The sequence below is a fragment of the Oxyura jamaicensis genome, chromosome 2, assembly GCF_011077185.1.
Source record: "Oxyura jamaicensis isolate SHBP4307 breed ruddy duck chromosome 2, BPBGC_Ojam_1.0, whole genome shotgun sequence".
Classification (NCBI taxonomy): Eukaryota; Metazoa; Chordata; class Aves; order Anseriformes; family Anatidae; genus Oxyura; species Oxyura jamaicensis.
The window spans coordinates 100,502,760-100,529,497 of record NC_048894.1 but is presented as its reverse complement, the minus strand read 5'-3'; the positions used below and the strand labels follow the sequence as shown (position 1 = coordinate 100,529,497).

Sequence of the window (26,738 nt, the reverse complement as noted above, 5' to 3'; positions counted from 1 at the left end):
GGAAAGGGAAAGGGAAAGGGAAAGGGAAAGGGAAAGGGAAAGGGAAAGGGAAAGGGAAAGGGAAAGGGGAAGGGAAAGGGAAAGGAATAAGGAAAGGGATAAGAAAGAGGAAAGGGAAAGGCACACCGAAAGGGAAGGGGGGGGGGTCAAAAATCTCCACAAAGTGGGTTGTTCTGCATATACTTACTTATTAATTACCTACACTGACTAAACAGTGCAAAGTGAATTGAATACTGACACAAGATAGCATGCATGTTCAAGCTAGTATACTTTTACTTAGAGGCGATAAAGCATAAACAACACCATTCAATCTTCCCCATCAAATTGTTGATACTTTATGAAAGTAGTATTTAAGCAGGAGGGAATAAAGTTCATAGTTATGGTCACATTAAAGTATTTGGGATTTGGCTTATTAGACCAGGGTATCTCCTCTTACTGGCTAAAGTCTTGGGGGGGGGAAAAAAAAAAAAAAAAAAAAAGTAATTTTTGCCAATGTCTCTTAACTATGTCTTATGATGGACAAGAAAATATCGGTGGAAATTAATTAGAGAATTACAGTGGTGGTGGACAATCATTCAGTCATTGGTATAGTCCTGAGAAAGGCACAGCTGTTTCTGTTAAGCAGAAAGTGGACAGCATCTGACATGCAGGAATGGGATAGTGTCCCTCAAACTTGAACAATATGCCCCACTAGTCTAAATGGGCTAAAACAGAGGGCAGCACAGACACAGTAATTGTAGAAGCAGCCCAAGCAATGAGAAGAAAAATTTCCCAGGAGGCATAATTACCTCAAATACCTCAAAAATCTCTCCCATCTGACAAACAAATAAAAACATGCTTTCATGATTTAAAAAAAATAAAAAATAAAAAAATCTATATTATATTATACCCCTAAAATTGTCACTTGGTTTAGGCAGAAAAAGAAATAATCTCATAATGCATTTTTTTGTTTTGTTTTGTTTTAACTATGACGGCATATAATAGCTTAAAAAGCTATGTAACTATCACTTGGAAAGTATCACGGTCTTCTAGGAGATAATGGAGGACTGCATTCCTCTGAGTGATTGAATGTCAGCTATCTTGGAGAAAATCATCACTCCTTTCCATCCTATGTTCTCGGAACTGCAGAATGATGCCATAAAAGGACTTATTAGGAAAGCTGTGCCTTTAGTTCTTTTAGTTGAAAACACTGAAGATGACTCAAGAAATATAAGATCTGACCTTGAACAAATCTAAGCTTCATTATCAAGTTACTGAGCTACATCATGTGGTAATACTCCATGTTTCCTGCATTAACTTATGCAAGTTATGGAATCTCCTTATTCAAGGAGATTCCACATGAAAGAGAGACAATGTAAGATTAAACACTGCACTACTTCACAACCTATGTGCAGTAACAGTGGAAAGTTACCCATCTCAGCTGAAGTGCAACAACATTACAATAAATTTTCTAGAGGAATGTCTACAGCCAGCAATTAGTAGATATCTTACATAATTACTTTTTCTTGATGTATATTCTTGCCAGTAAATAACTATAATCTAGGGGGACAGGCAGATGCCTCATATATCAGATAATTTTCATTATTTGCTTCTCAGATCATAAAATTACCAGGATATCCCTGTTTGACACTCCAATGAAACTCTGAAATGCTGACAGCAAAGCAAGGCAACTCATTTGTCACATAGGATGTGAGCAACAGACAAGGCTCAGCAGATTTTGAGATTCTGTGTCTGCTTGTTCTGTGTTTTGCCCTTTATATTGCTGCTGTGCTTTGTGTTGGTGATTTCCATTTCCCTTTTGTGGATATTTCACAGGACATTTCCCTACTTTCACTGACCTTGTCCCACATTTAGTGCTTTCTATCCATGTCTATATCTGAATTAATTACACTTTCTGCACATTTCTCTCATTGTCTTCTCTCTGCTTCATTCATAGACCCTTCTTGGATCCTATACATATCCTATTTTTGTAGTTATCTTTTTTCTTACTGATTCGCCCACAAAATGTATCACTTTTTTGATTACTTTATTATAAGTCAGATTCTTAGCAACATTTTCTTGCTTCTTCCTGGTTCCTATCCTTTCAACATAGAAGTTCACCATTTATTATTTACTGCTCTTCTTGTGACAGAGAAGGTTTGCTTCCCTATATCAAATCTGACCACATTCTTTGCATACAGGAAATAAGCACTAGCTAACTTCTTTACTGCATCTTGAAGTATCTGAATGAACAGCTTTGCTCTTTAAAGAAAATCATCTTTCAGACATTGAGTGTGGACTATTACAGTAATTGCATTCATTTTGGTACTGCTGACTTTTAGCACTCAGATTTCTGGACAATACCTAATCATGAACTAGTCTCATTCAAAAATTAAATTATATTTTTATTTAAAGAACTAGAAATGCCAAAAAAGGGTACTAATTTATTATGCATTAGTTATTAAGAGATATTAAAAGTTATTGACAGTAAGTAGTTGTTAATTCTAAAAGTTATTTGTTCAGTGCCTATTTGAGGATATTTACCTTTTTAAAGTTATTTTTCTGTAGTTCTATAAATTGCTGAGTAATTAATTTACAAATCACCCATTATTTCTTCAATGCTAAACTGCATACAAGTAAAAAGAAATCACACAAAACCATTAAAAATAGATATATGAAGAACTAAACTCTTTCTAGTTACAATTGTCATTGTTCCTTTTGTATTAAAGCAAAGACTTATAGCTAATAATGTTCCTAGGCATCTCATATTTCAGACAACCTTCATTATTGTGAAAATACATTTTACATTTTACTGAAATAGTGAAATGAAACTGTCAGGCATGAGAGTATGAACCTCTGTTGGGAAAAGAAAAGTACCAGTTGTATTTGGTGGTCAGGTCAACAAAGTTTCCTTTTTGGAGGGAATTCTATGAGGTTACTATATGGTATTGATTTTGCTCCAAAAGACAAACTTCTGTAGTGATCAGAGGCAGTGGGAAACCATTATGTGGATTTGGGAAATGCTGAGAACATCTGGCAAGAGTGGTGGGAAAATCTGTTTTGGCTGAACAGAAATCTTACCTTTGAGTACAACCAGGAACTTTCATTGTGGATCTCTGAATCCACAATGAATCCACAAAGTTCTTATTGTAAGAACTAAAAATTTTATGATGATTTTCAGACCTTGTGTATCTACTTGTTTCATTATCTTCCCATTTATATAATTCTTTAACAATAGAGGAAAAAATACACTTTTCTATTTCAGTCAAAGCACTTCATACATTTTAATGCATTGAATCCTTAAATATCCTAAAGCATAGGTTAATCATATCCCTGTTTTAAAGTTGGAAAACACAGAAATAGAGAAGCTAACATTGGCATTTTTCAAGCATCCACAGACTGTTAAGTCTCATAAAAAAATAAAGTTTACAAAATCAGTTAATTTTTTTTGTCAGTGAAGGTCATACGAAGTCAGGAGAGCTGTAGTGCAAACCTGTGGCAGTACCAGGAAGAGTACCACACCTTCATTCTGTCTTTTCTCTAACATGATTTTAGGAAATATAAAATTTGTATGTTACTAAATGGACATAAAATCATTTTTTGTTTATTAAGAATAAAAAATGGAGAAAACTATTTTGCAGAAAAAAATAATAATGATGATGACAATTTTTGGTTTATGCTCTGGGGAATGTGATTTTTCATTTCAAAAGATTCTAGAAAAAAGAGTTTTTAAAAGTTTTTGAGGACAGCTTGCTGTGGGAAATCGGTCAGAAAGTAGGTGGAGTATGTTAGACACAGAGACGAAGTGAGAAGAGGAAAATGCAGAATAAGGCGAAAGTCACGTAGCCTGAAGATAAAGGAGGTATAACTGGGAGACAAGAAGGTCAAAAACAACAGGTGCAGTCTGGCCTGTTGCTCATCAGTACACAAAAAGGAGATATGGCTGCTGTGCGATCACCTTGTGAACAATAATAACAGCTAACGAGCAAACTTTGCCAAGTTGTGTGATAAAAGCATGTAGATACGCTAAGCCTATATAAGTGAGACAATAAAGTGCTTCAGCTATGCACCAGCCTGGAGTTGTGTCATTCATTCGCTTCAGCTTGCAAGCAATAACAGTTTGATTGAATTTTAAATATAAATCACTGTAACAAAAAAAAAAAAAAAAAAAAAGATGCATCAAGTACAACCACATGTGGTGTGTATTTTGAACTGAGTATTTCCTCGCATTTACTTCACATTCACTCAAGCAACATGTTTGCAAAGTTAAAGCTGAAACTGTAGGTTGAAATGGACAGTTATCTGGCACCAAAAAGAGGCTGCAGGAAAAAAAAAAAAAAAAAAAAAAAAAAAAAAAAAGCGTATTTGCTCTGCTAACTATGTTTTGACTGTAAATAGAACATGTCCAGAAGTATGTTTTAGCTTATCTGCTTGTCCATTCTCTTTGGCCAGATAAGTAAAACTTCCCTGTCTTTTCAGGAAAACACATAGAGCACACTTACCCCTTTCCCTGTCCCAATCATGCTTCTTCTTGGTCCATAAATTCTTCTAATTCAGTGTTTTTCAATATTCCCTTGAAAGACTGTATACCTGAAACATGCTTCTCCTCTCAGTGTCCTAACTAAGGTCTAGTCACTTTTCATCTGAATGAAAAAATAAAATATTGAGGAGCTGAACAGGAATACTTCACTATAGCAAAGGGAATCACCTTTTTGGAAGGCTGCTTGCAAATAACAAGTTTAGATGGCAGAAAGGGAGTTTCATTCAAAGTTTTTGCTTTTATAGAGCTCAGGCTTGCCAGGTACTATTGGCTTCATTTCTGGTGCCTTTAAGTCATGTTAAACAAAAGGGCTATTTGGCACTCGAACAAATGAGGCCCATAATTCTCCTCCACCTGTAATTTTGAGCCTCTGCATGTATATCATACACTGTTATTTAGGGAAACCCAGAATCCTGGGAGGCTGTCATCAATACTTTTCCGATGTTGGCATAACATGTCTGCTGTGGTCACCCACTGCAACTGGAAAGCTGGTCCCCGCAGTGCCGTCCTGGGTGGTGGGAGCAGTGCTGCAGGGGTGCAGCAGCCTGCGTGCCTGCCTCCAACTCGGTGGCACACAGATGATACAGGATGTGATCGAATCAGCAGTGGGGGCGATTAGGTTTTGCTCGGTCAAAATAAGCAGCTTAACTCCTGAATCTTAATCACGCTTCATTTCCTGCTTCCTTGTTTTTATCCCTGTAGGATTTTTCACCCTCTGAAACCAACAAAGAGATAATATTTTGCTTCAGTTTCTGAAACCTCGTCATTTTTTCCAGACTTTCTATTTCACGCTGTTTGAATTTTATTAAGATCTCTTTACACAAAAGCAGAGTACCAGCTATATGATGCCCTGAGGGATCTCAAAGACTGTTGCTATAACATCTCAAAACTCTTGAGACATTTTATTTCTACCATAAGCTCTTTGGAGGATTGTGGCTAAGGATATAAAGTATCTTAAATGTTTATAGCAGAGATCTTGGTCTCCACTGGAATTTAATGTGAAAGTTTGGGTATTTTTTCCCATTTGTCTATTAATTGGCACATCACATTAGTACTGATCAAATAATACCTGTCTGCAAAATGGCTTATATTTTTCTTACATCTTGGGATGGAGGGAGACTTTTTATTTCAAAAGTATGGATGTTTGTAACATCGTGAATCATCTAGTCCTAAAACTGTGACTTTCTTTTCAACATCTCAAATGGTCATTACTAAGTATGTTCACCAGGCATTTTGCAGAAGCACCTCTATTTTATGTTTCTGCTTCCAATACTTTCTATTCTCCCCAGCACAGCCATGCATAAGTTCTTTACAGGAGGCTCAAAAAAAGCATGCCTCCTCCAGTGCACAAGCAAAGATTTTGTAGGTGTTAATAAAGTTTTATTTTAAGTGGTCAGTCCTGAAATCAAAAGCAACTGCTGGACTCTCAATAATCTTTTATAAAACACAATAGCCCTGTTTAGAAATAATGTTAAGAATTAGAGAGACAGGTTTAGAAATAAAATTTCATAGTAATTATTCTTTAGAATTCAGATGTATTTATAAGAAGATAACTCATGAAAAAAATGGTTCAATTTTCAAAAAGCTGTTTTGTAATTGTGTGTGCATATAAAATAGCAGGAGACATATTTAATGACTAAATAAAGTAATATAGCAAATAAATAAATAAAAATAAATAAAGTAATATGTTAATTTGATTGGAAAATATTTTGTAAAATTTAATTTCCAAATAATCATTCAGATCCTGGATTCATACTTTAAATATTGATATTTAAAACTTGTTTGAATGTTCAATCAGTCAGGACACATTTTTCTGAAATGCTTAGTAACAGTATGCCATACTGAAGGTGTTGGGATATTCAAAAATTCAGATGTCCTATAAAATAATAAATCAACCAAAAAAAAAAAAAAATATGAAACCTGGTATTTTAGGGAAATTCAAGTCTTTCTGTTGCTGAAGGATGTTATGCATCAGTAACTCAAGTCAATAATTTTCTGTCAAAGATAACTCTGAAAATCTTTACAGGAAGTATCAGACCAAATCAAAAGGATTTTTATTGTTCTGTTTCTAAAATTTCAAAAAGAAATATCTAAAAATACAGAGATCAGACATGGATAATGTCATGGAATTACTAATATAAATATGTCAGATTCCACTACTGTTTAACACAGTATATATTGTTGAAGTAACCGTCATTCAGTAGTCTGTCACTTGTGGTCTACTAATTTTTGCTGTGTTTCTCAGCCCTTTTTGTCCTTGTATTTACTATATACCACTTTTCTTTCCCTGAATAATGCCACAAGGCTATCACAGTAAGGGTGACAAAAGTTGCTCTTTCAAAAGAAGACAGTTAATTTTATGGATTTTTTTTATGTATTTAATCTTCTTAGGCAACAGAATTGCCATTTCTATTGTCAAATAGACTGAATGTCTCTTGTAATTATAAAGAGAACTTTAGATATTGCCTCACATAAATGTACTGAGGCAGACGTATTTTAACCCTTGTAATACTACCTTTCCATACAGCTTCTTTGTAGTGATCAACCAAAAGAATATTTTTAATTGGTCAATGTTATGTTAAAATGTCAGCTTTTCAAAGTCATGCTATGCTATGTGCTTCTCACTTGGTTAAGAGAATTAAATTTAGCTCCTGCATAGCCATGCAGACATTTGAAATAATGCTATAAACAAGTGACTGTATTACCTCAATTTTATTCTGTGATAAAGCTTCTTTTTCACTGCTCAGAGGATGATTAAAACTGAATTTAGAGGTTGTGTTCATGAAGTTCTGCACTTTTCTTGCAATATGTCTCTCTTCAATGGTAAAAATAATTGCAGATAGTCAGAATCCAAAAGATTAACTATAAAAGTTGGCATTTCCTACTGCAAGGTGTGCACTTTTTATAATAGATAAAAATTACACTACTCATTTATTTTCCTTGTGTTCTGCTTACTGCAGGATGTGTGACACAGGAGAAGGACTGTTCACCTTTCAGACACGAGAAGGAGAAATGATATATCAGAAAGTCCATTCTGCAACACTGGCAATAGCAGAACAACATGAAAGATTAATGATGGAGATGGAGCAGAAGGCACGGGTAAGGTCCCATCACTTATATATTTGAACTTATAAGGACTGGCAAAAGAAGTCTGTACTGATGTCACTCCATGAATTCAGACATAATAACAGTATTAGCTGCATGACTAAGACAAAACAATCTTTAGCTTTTATGTATTTTTATGGTCATGGATTTTCAGCATTTGCTAAACAGTGATCTATTGTTGCTGTCTTTTTGGAAGAGTAGATACCACTAAGTGCTAGATCCATGGTTATCTTCTTGAAAATTATGGTTCTCTTACTCTAAGATGAGACTATTTGAAGACAGCTGTGAGGTGACTATCAAGGACTTAATTGGTCCTCGTGGCCTCACATGTGGAAAAAGACCAATGTAAACAATACAAAGTAACAGCAGGCTGTGGTGGTTGTACCGTGCTAGGCAGCTGAACACCACAACTGCTCTCTCACTCCCACTCCTCAGATGAGGAGGGAAAGAAGTAAAGGAAAGAACAACTCACGGGTTGAGATAAGGATAATTTAATTAAAGAGGAAAAAAATATATATTATTAAGGAAATATTATTAATTAAACAATTCAACTAAAGGGAAAAAAAACAGAAAGGGGAAGAGGGAGAGGGAAAGGGAATAACAAAACAAAACAAGTAAAGACTATGTGGAAGTGCAGAGGAAAGAAATTACTCTCTACTTCCCATAAATGAGCGATGCTTGACTATGTCGTTGAAGCAGGGCCTCAACACACGTAGCCGGTGTTCGGGAGGAGGACAGATGTTTTCGCAACGAGAGCCCACCCCTCCCCTCTTCTTCCTTTTTCCATCTTTTATTGCTGAGTGTGACATCATATGGTATGGAATATCCCTTTGGTTGGTTTAGGTCAGCTGCCCTGGTGATGTTTCTTTCTCACTTTTTTGCTTAGGAGGGTTAGAGGTAGTCCTGATGCTGTGCCAGCACTTCTCAGCAGCAGACACAACAGTGGTGTGATACCACTGCTGTTCTGTCTACAAGTGCAGAGTGCAGCACTGGATGGGCTGCTGCAGGGAAAGTTAACATCCTAGCCAGACCCAGTACACAGTCATGTTCTGTTTTTCTTAACACGGGAAAGAAATTAGTTCCTCTTACAATGAAGTGAACTCATAAAGAGTTATTTTTTTAATTTCAAGGTCAGAATTCCTAGTTTTCACAAGGTGATTTTTAAACACTCATAGAAGCTACTAAAAAGTTTGAGATATTTAAGACAAAAATTATTATTAATAATAATACAATAATAATAAAAACTACCTTTTTTACACTTAGTAGAGATGATCTTAAGTGATCATTCTAGAAAGCTAACTTTGAAGTGTGGTTTGAAGCTACCTTTATATCCACCGAAGAGGAAAGATACGGGAAGACCAGGAAAAATTTTCTGCATGCTTTTCATAGAATCTTGGAGTGATTTGAATTGGAAGAGACCTTAAAGATCATCTAGTTCCTCCTGTGATGGACAGGGATATCATCCACCTTTCCTCTCAGATGACGACCGTTCTCCACACAGCTTTGTCCCTAGAAAGAGATTTTAGGGTAATTGCACACTTTCCACTAACATTCTCTTCATTCTTTCCTTTGCCCACCATGCAAGTGTCCACAGTCACACAGCATGACTGCATGATCTTCTTCCCACACACTCCATCACTGTCAAAATATCTCACACTCGTGAGAGAAAAGCTCTTTCAAAGGGTAACTCAAGACCCCAGTGTTCAACTCCTTCTCCTTATTACTCCCTGGAGCAGTCTTTCTTCCTCTATTTACTGTACAAGAAATTTGAAAAAGACATATTTCTATGATGAAAGTTTGTTATGTTGAATGATCTCAGACTCTGCATGTCTCTAAGAAAAAGCTGAGATGGGAAGCTATAAAGAGTGTTTTTTCTGTGGTTTATGAAAAAAAAAAAAGTGAATGATTTTTTCAGTAAAACTGAACAAAGTAGTACTATGTTCAAAAAAAAACTTGAGATACACAAACTTTGGACAGAAAAAATAGGAAAAGGAATATTCACAATCAAGATATAAGGTTAGGGACACAAGAACAATTGCTAGAAAGTCCAAGCTAAGATAGATGGCAGAGTAAATGGAAAAGTATCTGAAATACTGTCTGAATAGTATCTCAAGCACTGGGGGGGGGGGGAGGGGATGCATTCTGCTTGGCTGGAAATGATTTAATAATAGTCCAAAACCAGGAAAAAGCATCATTATAAATATTATGCTTTTAAAATGTCTACACCCTTAAGAAAAATTACAGCATTTTCATGCTGCCCTAATAAGCACTTAGACCTGAATCCAGGATTATACGTGATATTCCTTTCATGGAATCACCAATTTCAGATTTTCCACCAGTGCTTCTGATTAGCAACTTCACTGCTTAGCAAAGCTGATCCCATTCTGCTATCAGATGACATCCCTAAAACCTCATTTTTGATGACTGTGGCCATATGGTATCAAACTCTAAGAGCAGACTAAGAAGTAGAAATGACTCATCATCCACGCAGCATATAATATGCTTGGTTTCTGGATAAAGCTGTTCTGTGATCAGCATGGGGAGATGGGTCGAGGCTTGTGGCCTGCTGTGGCTCTTGACTGATGGGGTGCTGAACCTTTAACAGGTTTTCTGTGTTAACTGCAGCATCTAAGCTGTGTTCATATTAGGAATAAAATATGAAGATTTTGAATAGATTAAATGTGTTATTTTCCTTTTAGCAAGTATAACTTCTCTCTAATATCTAAATCCTACAGTTTAACCAAATGCCTATATATATATATATTTTTTTTCCCTTAACTTCTGAAATCAAAGTACAAGCAAGAGTATACTTTTAAATTTGGGATCTAGGGGCTACAGATGTCTTTAAGCTTGACCTTTGTTCGTTTGTCTTTATGGCCCTAGAGATGATTTGTATTGCTTTGTTTTACTTTTTCTTGACCCTTTCTGTAATAAACAGCTTACATATAATATTATATAATTAAATATTTTTTGTGAAGGTGAAAATGAAAGAAATTTAAATAAAGGAACTTAATAGTATATCCATTATTATAAAGATCAGAAAAAGAGAAAAGAGTTTGAAATGTTAAATCGACAGTGTGATAATGTTTTATGCTCACTTTGTTTTGGACAATAGCAAATTTGGGCTAATGCTACTACTTAAATTGAAACTATTTGCAGGGAAACTGTTATCTGTATATTCACTTTTTTTTCAGACTTCCATTTTTAATTGTTGAGTGTAATAGAGATGACAATTTGGGCTTAGAGTGGTGTGCGTTTTGGAGGGAGGGACCGATATTGGAGTGTTTTGTTAGTGTTTTACAGTATCAATAAGAAAGTATAATTAAAAAGAATAATGCTTGTATACTTTTCATTGTTGTTGTGCTATCTATACAAGACTATCAACATCATAGTTGATAGTCTCATAAAGATATGTTATCATAGATATGTTATCAACAACATATTTTTATCATCAGAATAGTCTGTATTCTTGCATATCTCTTCTCTCTCTCACACACACATACACTTCTTTCTTAATGTAAGATTTATAAATCCAGTTGGATTGGTAGTCCTGGAATTAAAAACAAAAAGGTGATATCCTCAGGAACAGCAAGTATCCCCACCAGTATTGTGATGTTCAGCATGGAAGATATACATCTGCATGTCCAGATTCCTTCCTTGTCCCCAGGCTGGGCTGCAAAGTTCTTCCACTTTGCTTCTGTAAGCTCAGGTTCTTATATGACACAGTGACACAGCGAGTTAATTCAGTTTGCTAATATGGCCAAAAATAAAAAATAAAAATAAAACTAGGTAAAAGGAAGAGGATTCTGTAGGGTTAGTGAGCTGAACTGGTTTGCAGAGGCACCACTAAACCATTAGATCTTCTCCGTTGTGCCTTCACAAAGAGGGGAGGAAAATCAATTAACTCTCTGTAAATGCTGAGCATCATCCTTCCTGCAGCCAGTAAATGAGGTTGATTTTGGTGATATTTTTAAAGAATCTCAGTTACAGTAAATTTCGTGCATCAGAATGCACTGTTGTTGTCAGCTTCACTTCTCTATCTAACCTCTATAGCACGATGACAACATGCGTACAAACAGCATTGTGACTTAAGGCATGATTTTCCTCCCCAGTGGCAGCTTTATTCTTCTGCCACTCAGCCTTCACTGAAAACACTTCTGATAGATCTACTTCACCTATTGTTGTTTGAGTGTATAAAATGCGAGGTTAAGAACTGTAGATTTCTCATATTATGACTCATATGAGGGAAGCACGCTAAGAAAACAGTGCTATACCTTTGTAACCTTATAATTCCTTTTTTCAAGCTGCCAATAGAAACCTATTATGTAATCTCAAAATAATAATAATAATAATAATAATAAATATGTAAAACAATAATTCTAAAAGAGATGATGTTGAGCATCTGATGTTAATTGAACATCAGTAAGACTGAAGTAAAAATTCTTTAAAAATGAATGGTTGAAGTTCCCATAATTTATTATCATAGGAAAATTTCTATGACACTTGTTTTTCTTAACACAGCAAAGCTGCAAAAATAATGTAATTTTACATTGTGATACTTTTAACATTTACTGGAAGATAAACACATTACTAAAACACATGTATACTTCTCTTCCATTCTCATTATTTACAAGCCTTGTATCTAAGATTAAACTTAATAAAAGTGAATGAGTCATCATTATAGATTTCTGTCATTTAAATAAAATAATACCAGTGACTTTATATTTAAAAAAAAAAAAATCATTAGTAGGGAAATAACAAATATACTAGAGAAGACAAATATCAGGGAATTTAACTGGATTAAAAAGATGCTGGAGAGGAAGGTGGTAAGCCTGCAAGTAACTTAATTTTGATATTCCTTATCTGAAACAGGATGAGGGCAGTATTTCATAAAACTGATCCGAGGATAAATATAAATTACAGGGTTGTCAGGCATGGTATGAATGAGAATGTAAATAGAATTAAGAATATCAGCGTAAATTTTCATAGAATCAAGAAAAAATAACTGAAGCAGGAGAAAATAATATAATTAATTTCATAGTAAGCTTTTAATTTAGCTTTGCTCTTTAAACAATTCTTTATTATGTATTTCTTTACATATTTTAAGCTGATCACAGCCTAAACAAGTATTCATCAAAACGTTAAAGAATCAAGCATTGTCAATGAACACATCAATAGATTCTAAATTTTTCACTTTCAAATGGTGTTTTCCATTTGAAGTATCCTACCTTTGCCAGGTAGGATACTCTTCAAGGCCTTGCCTGGTATTTGGTTGTCATTTATGTCTTTGTGTAATGTTACACCTTATTATTTTCCAACTGTGAAAGATAGGAAATGCAGGAACACCCTAGTGGATACTGGAGGCACAATGATTATATGAAATATTTACTTAAAATATATGTCTTTTGAGCTTCACTTCAACACTGCAGTTTACTTAATATGATAAAGCTCTTTCATGTTGTTATTCTGCCTAAGTGCATTTGGCATTTACCTGGAGTCAGTAAGTACCTGGAAGAGAAAAAAGAGTAGAAAATTCCAGAGTTCACCCATACACGGTCCCATGTCATGACGCACTAGTTGTTTAGGATGTTTCCTTCTGCTTCCATAGGATGTATGAGCTCATGTATTGATTTTCTGAATATGTATGATCATTCATGAACTCATGCATTTTATGGTAATTGAGGTATAGCCTCAGGCTCCTTATTCCTGCAAATACTTAATACTGTTCTGTATTTCCCACCTGAAACTACTGTATGGTATTGTTGTAGAATATTTGTTTAGAAAATTGATAACCCTATAAAAAGCTGTGTGCTTTATTATGATGTATAGTTGTTGAATTGTTTACTTGGTTCACACAGGTATTATGAAGCTTCAATTACTCATTCTAGAGGTCTTTGAAAATTACAAGTTAAAGGTGAAATAGCCTTTCAGTGTGTTTGGCAGAAATTACTTCCAGAGAAGTAGAGCTCACCCTTCTTTGCAGTAGAAAACAATAATAGAAAAATGGGAGTCTTCTACTGCAGGACCTGTCTATCCACTGGTAAACTGCGGCCATCTGTAGTGGGTTTACATGGCAAGGTTTTGGTAGCAGGGGGACATGGGGGTAGCTTCTGTGAGAAGAATCCAGAAATTACCCTATGTTAGATAAGGGCCCCACCGCTGGTGAGAGCTGAGCCAATAAGTGATGTTGTTTGTGCCTCTGTGAGAGCAGATTTAAGAAAGGGAAAAAAAAAAAAAAAAAAAAATGCTGCTCAACAGTAGCTGGGAGAGAGAGGAGAGAGGAGTGCGAACCAGCCCTGCAGCTCACAAGGTCAGTGCAGAAGGAGGGCAGGAGGTGCTCCAGGCACAGAGCAGAAGTTCCCCTGCGGCCTGTGGAGAGGCCCGTGATGGAGCAGGCTGTTCCCCTGCAGCCCATGGGTCCCACATGGAGCAGACCTCCACGCTGCAGCTTGTGGAGGAGCCCCTGGTGGAGCAGGTGGATGTGGCCTTGGAGGAGGCTGCAGCCCATGGAAAGCCCCCGCAGGAGCAGGTCCCGGGCCGGAGCTACAGCCTTTGGAGAGGAGCCCATGTGGGAGCAGGCGGTCTGGGGGGAGCTGCCACCTGTGGGGGACCCACGCTGGAGCAGTTTGCTCCTGATGGATGGACCCCGTGGTACGGAGCCATGTTGGAGCAGTTCTTGAAGAGCTACTGCCTGTGGGAAGCCCACACAGGATCAGTAGATGGAAGCCCACATAGGATCAGGAAAGATGGCATCCTGTGGGAGGGACCCCATGCTGAAGCAGGGGCAGAGAGTGTCCATGAAGGAGCAGCGGAGACAACGCATTAGGGACTCACTACAGTCCCCATTTTCCCATTCACCTGTGCCACCCTGGGGAGGAGGTGGAAGAGTATGGATGGGGGAAAGGTGGTTTTGTTTTCTTTCCTTTGTTTTTCACTTCTCTAGCTTGTTAGTAATAGGCAATAAATTTTATGATCTGATTTTGTTGTTGTTGTTGTTGTTTGTTTGTTTTTTACTCTGTTTTACCTGTCAGTATAATTGTTGAGCAATCTTCCCATCCTTATCTCAACCCTTGAACCCTTTGCATTATATTTTCTCCCCTTTTCACTTTGAGGAGGGTAAGTGAGAGAGCGGCTGCGGTGGAGCTTGGCTGCCCACCCAAGTAAAACTACCACACCATCAGGAAATATTGCTAAGATGAAAAACAAAACCAAGAATGCTGTTTTTTTTTTTCCCCTAAGTCATAATCTCTGTACTTTTTGGTTTGAGTTTTGTAACCCTAGTTCCCATAAGTAATAAAAGATAAAAATGAATATTAATTAAAATAATAATAATAATAATAATAATTTTTTAAAAAAGATTCTTACTTCATTAAACACATCATGATATTTTTCCTGACCCATATTTTTCTGTGAAAATTTGTTAAGAATTCTGCCAGGCTCCTTGTTAGTACTAGGACTCAGAAAATTATGTGTACTTGGATGAAATCTTAGAGCAGTGAAGCAGGTCTATTTCTGACATTCACCACTTCAGAAGAAAGTAATGGATCTGTGAATATACAGACTGGATGTGTTTTATTTTTTAATTTTATTTTAAATAAAATATTTTCTTAAAGTACATGTATTTCATTGGCTTTTTTTTTTTTTTTCAGGGACTATTACTCATATCCAATAATAGGCATTCAAGTACTGCAGCAACATTCAAGAACTATGCAGTAGATGCCATGCAATTCCTAAAAGAAAATACTTTGCTATGCTATGAAATTCTAACTTCCACTGCCACTATTGTCCAACATACATTACTTTTTTCCAAGGAAACACTTTTTACCCCTGTCCCTGCCCCTTCCTCTGTCAGTTGCAGGAGTCTACTACCTCCTATAGGGTGCCATACAGGCAGTGAGAGGATAAGGTGGGGGAAGTTGCAGGCAGTGGTTGTTGAATGTTTTCTGTGTGTTTGAATTAAACCACAGGATAGGGAATGTCTTTACTATGGTAACAAAGTGTTAGAGCAGGTGGGAGGACAGAGCTATTTGTTGTCAGAAACATTGCAAACCACATGAAATTCTGTGAAGTGTATAGATAACTATTGTGGGTAGGTGCAGTAGCAGAACTGGCAAATCCTTGTATAAGAGTGTATCAGATATTTTGGTAGTTGGTGATGTAATATAGGTGCAGTTTTGCCTTTTAAAAAGCTATTCACTAGAGCTTGCACTGGCTTTATTAATGTTTTTTTGAAGTGGTCATAGTCATGAGGGCTCTCACTCAAAGCATGGTGGGATAAATTCAATTCCTTCCTCTGCCTGCCAGAATTTTGAACTCTCTCTTATCCTTAGCTATTGGCCTGGATGACCTTGAATGCAACAACATGCTCTAAATCTGATCTAGGGACTAAAACCCAGGTACCTCTACGTGGATATATATCGTAACCTAGAAATTCTTCTGATTCTTCTTTAAAATAATCTGAAATATGTTGTATAATATCACAGTGCTCTTCTAGATTTCTGTCTTATCATGCTACCTAAGACTCTGATTGAAATCTTCTTCCTAATAGGAAATAGGAGCTGAACCAAAACCTATTTGTAATAAAAGCTTCTCAAGGGTATTTCATAACTGAGATAACACAATTTCTTGTCTGACAGGACCCTGTTTCATCCTATGAATCTGTCCTAAACCTGCTTGTATGAATCCTGTGAACACTGTTCTCCCTGTTCTGTGCACCTCATTTGTATAATTGAATTCAAATATGATGTACTGTGAACATTTTGATTTAAGCAACTAAATAAAGTCTGTTTATTTTTTTAAAATGCAATAAGGCACAGATTTTTACAGAGTCAGGTATGTGAAAATGCAAGCTCTATTGAGGATTTAGCATGTAATCTCTTTAAAAATCCAGGTAGCCCCCTATCTACATTTCTAGGAACTTTTTAAAGAGCTAGGTACATATTTCTTAGAAGTCGGGTGTAGTGGGTGTAGTTTATTTCAACTGTACAAAGTTAACCTTTGAATATAAGTGGATTTTAATGTTGGTAACATTAAAATTGTTGGTGCATTTCAAGTTTTGGTGTTGTTTTATTATTATTATTATTTTATTCTATTTTTTTTCTTTTTTATTTTTTGCAATATTTTGCAAAATACTGTATTTTTACAGAACTATCAAAATAGCTGGAGAGCCAATGTCAAATTAAAACTTGTATTTCTTTCTAGAAAAATGCAAGAAATTGAAGAGCCAAAGAACTTTCCCTGAACAAAATAGATTATTTGATTAACAGTCTTACTTGCTAAAAGCCACGGTGATACGAATTATGAATTAGGAATGGTTGCTGTAATTATACAACAATTGTTGCATGCCTGACTGAGCACTATGTGGCTATTCCCAACCCTCCCCTTAAGTAAACTCTGAAAAGCATTTAGTATGGAAGGGAAGTTTTCTTTGGCATTGTGTACACTTTAAATAACTTGTTTGCATAACCGTGCTGGTAGGTTTATACCATTAAACTCTCTTAACAGAGGAACAGGTTATGTTGACTTAAATATTACTAGAAAAGCAATTCCCAGGATAGCTCTCCAATGTGCTTAGTATATTATTAATCTCCTCTCTGCTATTCTGAGAAAACCATTTCTTGTAAAATAAACTAAAGTAGCCTATAAAGCTCCTATTACTATTAGCCACAATAATAGCTGATGAAGCCGCCCAATACTCTCAGGAGATAGGTATTATTATAATAATTATACTAATGAGTAAAATGAGGCACAGAAAGATTAAGGCCAAATTCAACTGTGTATAAATTGCCCAAGGTCACAGTGTAATCAGCGATATGCTGGGAGTAGCACATCAACAAAATAAATCCTGGATCATAGTCGATTACTTATTCACAGAAGAATTAACTTCTGAAAAATACATTTTTCACACAGTTTTCATCAGTCTTTTGAAGTATAGTATAATTCTGCTTCTTCCATCAGCTAAGGCCTTCCTCTATTTCAGTAACTCTGTTCTTTATATCACACAAGGGAATAGTTAATGCTTTGTCTCTGATTAATAAGAAACTTCTTTATCGATGATTTACAGATGGACACTGTGCTTCTCAGATAATGGAAGATTTATAAAAAGCAATAATCTGAGAGGGGATCAGAAATTCTCATGATAGTCATAAAGTTACTCTGTAAATCCCTCCTGTGCTTTATGTGCTTTGGCTCATCAAGTACCTGTTGGTATGACAAAAATAGGTGAAATTCACACTTTATCATCATTTTGCTTTTTTTCCCCGTTTCTGTTCCTTTTTCTGAAGATGATATATTTTTTAACTTGACAATTCCTTATAATAATGTCGCTGATTATGTTTATACTGAAGACAACTGATACTTAGTATCTAAAAAAACATACTTGAACTATAGTCCCTTTTCCAAGTACAAGCTGCCTTTGATATGTATTAATCAAAGCCTGTCCAGACAGGGTTTGTTTATGTTCCTTTTTCTGCTCAGCCTTGGGTCGTGGTTCTTACATGACTGATATCCCTTGAATGATTCCAGCCGTGCTAACAGTTTATATTTATCGGCTGCTCTGCAGTGCCCAAGAATCTCGTTCGGCAGAAATATAAAAGCCACTAGTACAGAAAGACTAGTCTCTGAACTGTTGACCTGATAATTTCACTTACTGTAGTAGCTGCACATCTTCATACAATATAGTTGCTGTAGTTGCTGTGAAATGTCAGATTAACACACTGGCACAGTACATCTCATTAGGTTTTCAAACCCATTGATTATAGCACCAGAAAAAAATAATATTGGAAAGGACCACTGGTGGCCAGCTGATGTAATCTTTTCTTCAAAGCTAGGATAACATCAAAACTAGATCAAGTTGCCCAAGGCAAGTTTTGAATACTTCCGAGGATGTGGATCCTGAGAACCTGTTCCAGTACCCACAATATCATTGTGAAGAACTTTTTTATTATGTATGGAATTTCCTTTGCAGCAGCCTATGACTGTTGCCTCTTGTCCTTTCATGGTGCGTCTCTGTTAACAGAGATGATCTGGCTCTGTCTTCTCTATGGCATACCTTTAAGAAGAGAGAGAGAAACAGCAGTTAGTTTTCTCTTAGCCATCTCCTTTTTGTGCTGAATAATCCCTTAATCCAATGTCACTTATCATATTCTGCTTCTTAGATGTTCTCTGCCACAGATGCAGCATTAACACAGGTGCAGCATTAACATCTGCCAGTGCTGAATTTCATGGGGTTCCTGTTTGCCCATTTTTCTGCTTTGCTGAGGTTCCTCTGAATGGAAGCTGTCAGATCTGGGTTTTTGCCTGCTTCCCTAGTTTGATGTCACCCCCAAATTTGCTAAGGATCGCTTCTGTCTTCCTGCCTATGTCTATGATGAAGATGATAAAAAGTTTTGGAATACTGGTCCATCTAAAATTCAAGAATAAGTTTTTTCAAAAATATTTCCATTCTGCAGCATTCAACAGCAAGGGCTTAATGATTTTTACATTTTTTTCAATGTTATTATAGAAGCATATACCATGCTGTTACTTATGACTGTCTCAGGATAAAAGCTGCTAGTCTCATCAGGTATTCAGTCTGTCAGAATAAATTTCCATAAAGGTAGCTGCCAGGCAAGATTCATATGTATTCTTAAGGCTGGTTGTTGAATACATAACTTTACAATGTTTGATTCTAAATCCATTGCCAAATCGATATAGGTTCTTGTTTATAAAAAGAAAGAACTTGTGGTCCCCTCATTATTCTTAACAATTTCCTTTTAGGGCATGGTGGTAAAAGTTACAATTACTACTGGCTACGAGATTTGGTAAAATCTTTGTTGTTTTCATGATGTCCTTTTTTCTAATGCTTTTTTCTAATGTTCCCATTGCTTGGTGATCACCTTTACATACCTTTCATATTACAAGAAGAAAAAAAAAATATTGGAGTTGCAGATTTCCATGGCAACAGGTATAACTATCTTCTTTGTTTTGAGAAGTTGGAACTTACTAACATAGCAGCAAAGGATTCTTTTCTGTTAAATGGCAACAGTGGATTTTAAAGGGCTTTATTATAGGGCATTTGGTCATGCAATCACAACCTTTACTATACCAAGCAACTTCAAGTGAGTTATAGTCTGAAAATGAAATTTAATGGAAAAAAACTGCCAATTGTAGGATAGTTGAGTTGATACAATTATGTTGAAAGATACAGCAATTTACACACACTTCTCAATTTCCCCATTTCCAAATTGGTTTCCTAATTTGCAGTTATTTCTGTTACATTAGTAAACTAATATCAGTAAGGAAGAAAAAAAAAATCCCTAGTTTCTTTTATATGCAGAAATTTGGACTGTGATTTGGAGAGTTTTGTCTCTCATTTTAAAATGTTTCAGGGCTAAATATATATATATATATTTATTTAAATCCATTATATTTTATTTAGAAGTGCATGAATTATTTTGAATGATTGACTGTTGCAGTTCTAAAATTTAGAAATGTCAAGAATTTTGTTTGTATCTATCTATATACATGATCAATGAGAGCTCCATTTGTGTGGGCACATACAGTGAAAAGGAATAGTTCTTTATTATTACAAACTAGCTTCTCTGTTTATTTTAAATCTGTAAAAAACACTAAAGGCAATGAAGCTATTGAAGTACATATTAAACTAAATGTGAAGAAATGATTTTAAGTGAAATTACGAAAAATATTTGTGTTTGTGTACATAAACAGGCAAGTGTATTTAGTGTCCCCCCTCAAAAAAAAAAAAAAAAAAAATAGCATTTTTCTACTTTAAAACTTTATAATTTAAATTAATGTGCATTGTATAACTAGCCCTGATATGTATGATTGAAGATGCATTTGAGAAGCTTAAAAATAAATACTTAATGGAAAGAAAATATATTGTTTTGGAAGGTTTTGAATAGTCATCTGTAGCTTTGCTACATGATACTGATTTTTATGGGTTTGTTGTGTATTTTTTTTTCTTTTTAATTGAAATGTCTGTATCTGACATATAAAATTAACTTCTGAAAATCTCAGAAAGTAGAGGTCAGCAAAACTGTATGTGTTACTAAATACTGGAGTCACTCACTGACAAGCTTAATAAGAAATATTCATGGCAAAATACTGATGATAGTTTAGCAAGTATTCAGAAAATTGTATTGCTGTCATTTTATTAAAGTTCATTGGTATCAGCAGTTTCTATATACAGAGATGAAGTAACTAAAATAAATGTGATTTCCACAAATATGTACAATTGGGAACTACTGATCTATTTTAGACTATGGAAGAAAAATGGCATAAACAAGCTTGTGAGGTCCATGGTATTTATTTTATCAGAAAGACTGAAACTCAAATAACTATGCAGTGAACACTCAGTACAGATTCTAGCATTTTGTTGCCAAAACATGTGTGTAAGCCTTAGAATTCCAAATTTTCAGCCTCAAATTTACTCTGGTAAGGTTTGGCCAAACAGGAACATTCTTAATTCACCTTTCTTGCCACATACTGGAGAGAGTTTTGAAAGGGTTCTACACAAACGGTCATTTTTTTCTTGTCATGACTTTTACCATGCTAGCTCTAAAACTGGCCAAAGCAACTTCTATGAAGTCAGAAAGGCTATCTTTCCAATACTCTCAAGTAAAATATTGAGGACTTTAAGTGTCCAAAATCCTTCTTTAAGATGTCATACCTTTTAGCAAGGAACACTATGAGAAAACTTCCATACTCTGAAATCTTCTCTAAAGCATATCAGGCTGAGGTGAGACATGAGCAGCATTGTCAGAGAGAAGGATACCCAGCAGAGCAAGGACAGCAAAAAGCAGACAGAGGAAGTAGGGCAAGACTGTGTAAGACAGTACTGATAGCAAGTCTCACTATTTTTAACTTTGGTTTGACACACCTCATGAAAGTGAACCTTCTGGAATACAGTAAATCTCAGGTTGAATTCATGAGAAAACACTTATTCCTGGTGAAACACACCAGTCTTTGCAGACAGAGTCTTTGATGTCTCCAACTCCTTCATTTAACTTAATTTTTCCAACCCCAACTTATTTATCTCTATATTGTTCAGTAGATAGAACAAACACTCGTACCTTTTCAATTAAAACATACTTTTTAATTTTGGAGATGTTAATCACAGAATAACAGAATGTCTGAGGCTTGAAGAAGGCACTGGAAGACATCTTGTTCAACCCACCCTCTCAAGCAAACTCACCTACTACAGGTTGCCCAGGAACATGCCCAGATGGGTTTTAATATCTCCAAGGAGGGAGACTGCAGAACCTCTCTGCAGCCTGTGACAGTGCTCAGGCACCTGCATAGTCACATTTCCTCTTGTTCAGAGGAGACTTCCTGTGTTTCAGTTTGTGTCCATTGCTCTTCTGCTGGAACTGGGAACCACTGAAAAGAACCTGACTCTGTCCTCTTTGCATCCTCACTTTGGGTGTTTATAAACATTGATAAGATCTCCCCTGAGCCTCTTCTTCTCCAGGCTGAACAGTCTCAGTCTCTCAGCCTTTCCTCATAGGAGAGATGCTCCTGTCTTTTAGCTATTTTATTGGCCCTTACCTGGACTCTTTCCAGTAACTCCATGTATCTCTGGTATTGAAGAGCCCCGACCTGGACACATATCCACATGTGGCCTCCCCACTGCCGAGAGAGGGGAAGGGTCACCTCTGTCAAGCTGCTGGAAACACTTATCCTAATGCAGCCCAGGATATCATTAACCTCTGGGTAGCAAGGGCACATTGTTGGCTCATGTTCAGCTTGGTGTTCACCAGGTTCACCAGGTCCTTTTCTGCAAAGCTGCTTTCTATCTGGGTGGCCTCCAGCATGTACTGGTGCATGGTGTTGTTCGTTCCCAGGTACAGGACTTTACACTTCTCCTTGTTGAAATTCATGAGGTTCCTGTCAGACCATTTCTGCAGCCTGTCGAGGTCTTCCTGGATGTCAGCACAACCCTCTGGCACTCTTCCCAGTTTTGTGTCATCAGCAAATTGGCTGAGGGTACATTCTGCCCCATCATCCAGATCATGAGAACGTTGAAGAAGACTGTACCCAGTATTGACTGGCTTCCAACTAGACTTCATGGCACTGATCACCCTCTGGGCCCAGCTGTACAGCCAGTTTTCAATCCAACTCATTGTCTGCTTATGAAGCACATATTTCAGGAGCTTCTCTGAGGATCTTATTGGAGACAGTGTCAAAAGCCTTACTGAAGTCTAGGTAAATAATATCTACTGTTCTTCTTTTTTCTACCAAAAAAGGAGAACCATATAAGGTTAACCATATAAGGTTATCCTGTCGGTCAAGCATGTTGGACTCCCTTGGAGAATCCATACTGACCACTCACAATTATGTTCTTGTCCCTCATGTGCCTGAAAAGGGTTTCCAAGATTACCTGCTCCATCACCTTCCCAGGGATCAAGGTGAGGCTGAACATCCTGTAGTTCCGAGGGTCCTTGTTCTTACCATTCTTGAAGATATGAGTAACATTGGCTTTCCTCCTATCCTTTGGCAAGCCTGTACTTGACTGTCCTGCTATTAACTCCTAGATTCAATGAAGGTAAAAACTTCTCCTAGCCCTCCATCAATTTTATATCACCCACTAACAAACACTCAGAATGATGCAAATAATTTACATGTTTCTGAAATGAGACAAAAATGAATATTTCAGTGATTAACTGCTTGAGATGAATGACCCTTAGAACATATCTTAGAAACTTAAGCTAATACAACACAAGCAGATCTATATCATTGCATTATATGCCACCCATCTTCAGTTAAGCAGTTATAAGTCAATATGAGGGCTTGTTCTAAGACTGTGATTCATTACCATTTTTAATTTGAAGAAAATATGTAGGAAGGTGTTGTTATTTTTGATTTTGTTTTCAATTGTAATTTTTTTTTTTTTTTTTCACTCTGATCCTCCCCATTTCCCATCTGGAAATAGTCATACCTTCAAGCAAACCACTTTCAAATGTCCCAGGAAATTTTTCCTTCTAAAACCTGAAGACTGTCCTGAGTGATGCTGCTTAGATAAATTATTTTATAGTTCCACAGTCTTATCCTAAAATTCTGTATGTTTGCAGGACAGCAGGTCTACAAAAATCTTTTCTTTTTTGTCATCCAGCACCAATCTCTTTTATGATAAAAGCTCGTGTATCATGCTCACAGAAGGACAATTGATGTCTGCCAAAGCACCTGTGCAATACTGGATTCTTTACATATATATTATAATATATTATATATATATTATAATATATTGCATATATATTGAACACATTAGTTCAACCTGCTAGAAATTGTTCCTGTTTGTTTGGGACCCCTAACAATTACTTATGTTTGTTTTCAGTAAGACCTACTGTGTAGTCAGTATTCAAATCGTCTCAACTCTCTTCTTGGCAGCAGCATCTCCTGTGTTATTAGTAAATGTTTTTATGCAATAAAAAATGATAAAATAGTTCAAATATGGCTTATAATACAATAGCTCAAACCCTGTAAAGATGTAAGATCCTTCTGCCCTCAGAATAAACAGTGTAGTTTCCATGGATGGTAAATGAAAGAAAGAAACAAAAACAAAATTTTGTAACAGAAATAAGTGAAGACACACACCTTACTGACATTTAACAAATATAATCCCAATGCGCTATAAAACCCAGCTACTTTCCTCCAACATTAATCTATTCTGTCAGACAACATAGTGATCTATTATTAGCTTCTTTCAGAGGGGAAAAAAAAAAAAAAAAGAACTTCTGCCAGAAAAGGAGCAAAATGTCCCAATTCTTTCATTATAATACAGTCATAAAAAAAAAAAAAAAAAAAAATCAGTCCCACTGAATCTCCTACATAATATTATTCCACAGCCAAAGACTAATCATCATCATCCACATTGGCACTGCAAAGCAGTGTTAGTATTTTGAGATTTTTTTCCTCCATAATTGATTAAGAAACTCTCTAAAAGGTTAGAATTGTTACTGAAAACCCAAATGCTAGAAATGTATTATAAAGGTTGAAATCACTGAAATGACTTTCACAGCTAGTTTTTCTGTAAGTCTTTCCAGAATACTTATGAGGTCATATATCTGGAGTTCTTTGCCAATATTGTGTCAGAAACAGCAAACTGGATAAAAAGTAAAAAGAAACATAAAGCAGTGTATAGGAAAGAAATAGTATGCTGATACCTATAAGCATTTTTATTGCTAGTGGCCAAATCATGCATGAATGACTATTTTGTAAGAAAGATAAGTGATTGTGAACAAAAGGTTATGGGAAAATTGCAGCCACAGAGTAGTTATAAATAGCACATCACCAAAGGGCAAAACATTCACATTGGAATCCCATAGGAATATATCCTGTAACCTATTAAGTTTTTCATAAGTCTTGAATAAAGATACTATCTTATCATTAAACTTCCTGATCTTACCATTACAATATGAAATTGGGTCAGTGAAGAGAGGGAATTCAAAAAGAATTTTAAAAGGCAATGTGGACAAATTATTTGCAACAAAAAAAAAAAAAAAAAAAAAAAAAATTCAACAGAAGCATATGCAAAGGACTATACTTAAGAATAATCAGCTTCACAATACAGGATGGAAACTGCTTTTTGTAGAACAGGTCTATGTATCACAGTACTCAAGCTGAACGTGGTACAATAGTGTCTGCTTTGCAAAAAGACAAACATGACACCTTCTTCTTGGCTTTAGCTTAACATTCATTAAATATATATATATTTATATATATGTATATATAAATATATATATATTTATATATATGTTTTACTTCTCTCTTTTTTGTGCTCTAATTTATGCTCTGCTGATGCTGCCTACTAGATTGTGTAATTTTTGAATTCCAATAATCTGTCACTGTGGGTACCAGTGAAATGAGTTTGTGCCATTCCACTGGCAACTTGTGGACTCTTAAAGTGAAATATATTTCTTGTACCCTCTCTACTTCTACTTCAAAGCTAACTCACAACGGAATCTTCTTTAGAGTTATAAAGAAAAAAAAAAAATCTAAATAGTAAAATTCATGTCTCTAGGTTACAATTCTTGTTAGTCTTCTGTGACCTGGTTCTCATGCTATTTTTAAAGACTAATGAGAACGTGAAATGGACCAGCCTTTTTTATCTGTAATAAACTAAACTATTTCCAAAGCATATCTGTAAAATAATAATAATAATAATAATAATAAATCGTTTATTGCAGATTAAAATATGGATTGAACTATACATTAACAAATTCTCCCCAAGACAAATGTATTTCTTTTTGCCTTTTATATTTTGACTATTGCAAACAGAAAATTAGAGAATAATATGCTAAAGAGATCAAAACATCAAAACTCAGAGACCTAATATATGTAAGAGGCTCCATTCTTGGACTTGCATTCATTATTAATAACAGAGTAACAAATCTATTTAAGTCAGTTGAGTTGCCCTGTGGGAATTAAAACAAAAATTTAGCCCCTAAGCCTTGTTTCATGAAAGAACAATAGTGAAAAAAACAGGAGGAAAAACTTAGAGTAACATTAATATATATATATATATATATTCATTTCTATTTTAATCAAATACTCCTTTAAGAACTATAAAGTTGTCACTGGCAAAGAAAAGCTTCATATGACTATAGATTTTAAGTAACAAAGAAAGAAATGAAGTGTTCACCATATGAAAGGTATCTTATCAAAGAAAGATTCTGGAAGAAATTAGGTAAAACCAAACTACTAGGTATTTCACATCTGATAATGAAAAAGCTTTGGTGATGGCTTTTTTACATGTATATATTTATATCAGTTAGTGTACTTTTGATGCATGCATTTGTACTCTTCTCACAAGTTCTAATTACCTCATCACTTTTACCTCCTGAGGTGGGCAAGAAAGTCTAGAATATGTTTTTTGTTTCCTGAATTCTCATCAGATGTGAGGAATATTTGTAGCAAAAGCATTCTAGGTGCATGCTTTAGATAATGGTACATTATTATATTAACGTTTTTGATTTGGTATACAGCTTTTACTTTCCTCTATATTTCTAAATCTAGTTAGCAAACATTAAAGTTAGTTCATTCCTAGAGAAAAGTGTTTATTTCTTCTATGTGATTGTGCTACTTCTGCTGTTATGGGCCCTTCCTTTCTGAACAG

At 35.6% G+C, this 26,738-nt stretch overlaps 1 protein-coding gene across 2 annotated transcripts in view; it reads left to right on the top strand.

Annotated features, from left to right (window-relative positions):
• The window catches only part of DOK6 (docking protein 6), a 247,987-nt gene that overhangs the window by 170,583 nt on the left and 50,666 nt on the right, over nt 1-26,738 (top strand). For both annotated transcript variants that reach the window (XM_035319801.1, XM_035319802.1), the window contains exon 6: nt 7,480-7,618. In XM_035319801.1, coding sequence (XP_035175692.1) covers nt 7,480-7,618 — 139 coding nt within the window. The remainder of the gene's footprint in view (nt 1-7,479; nt 7,619-26,738) is intronic.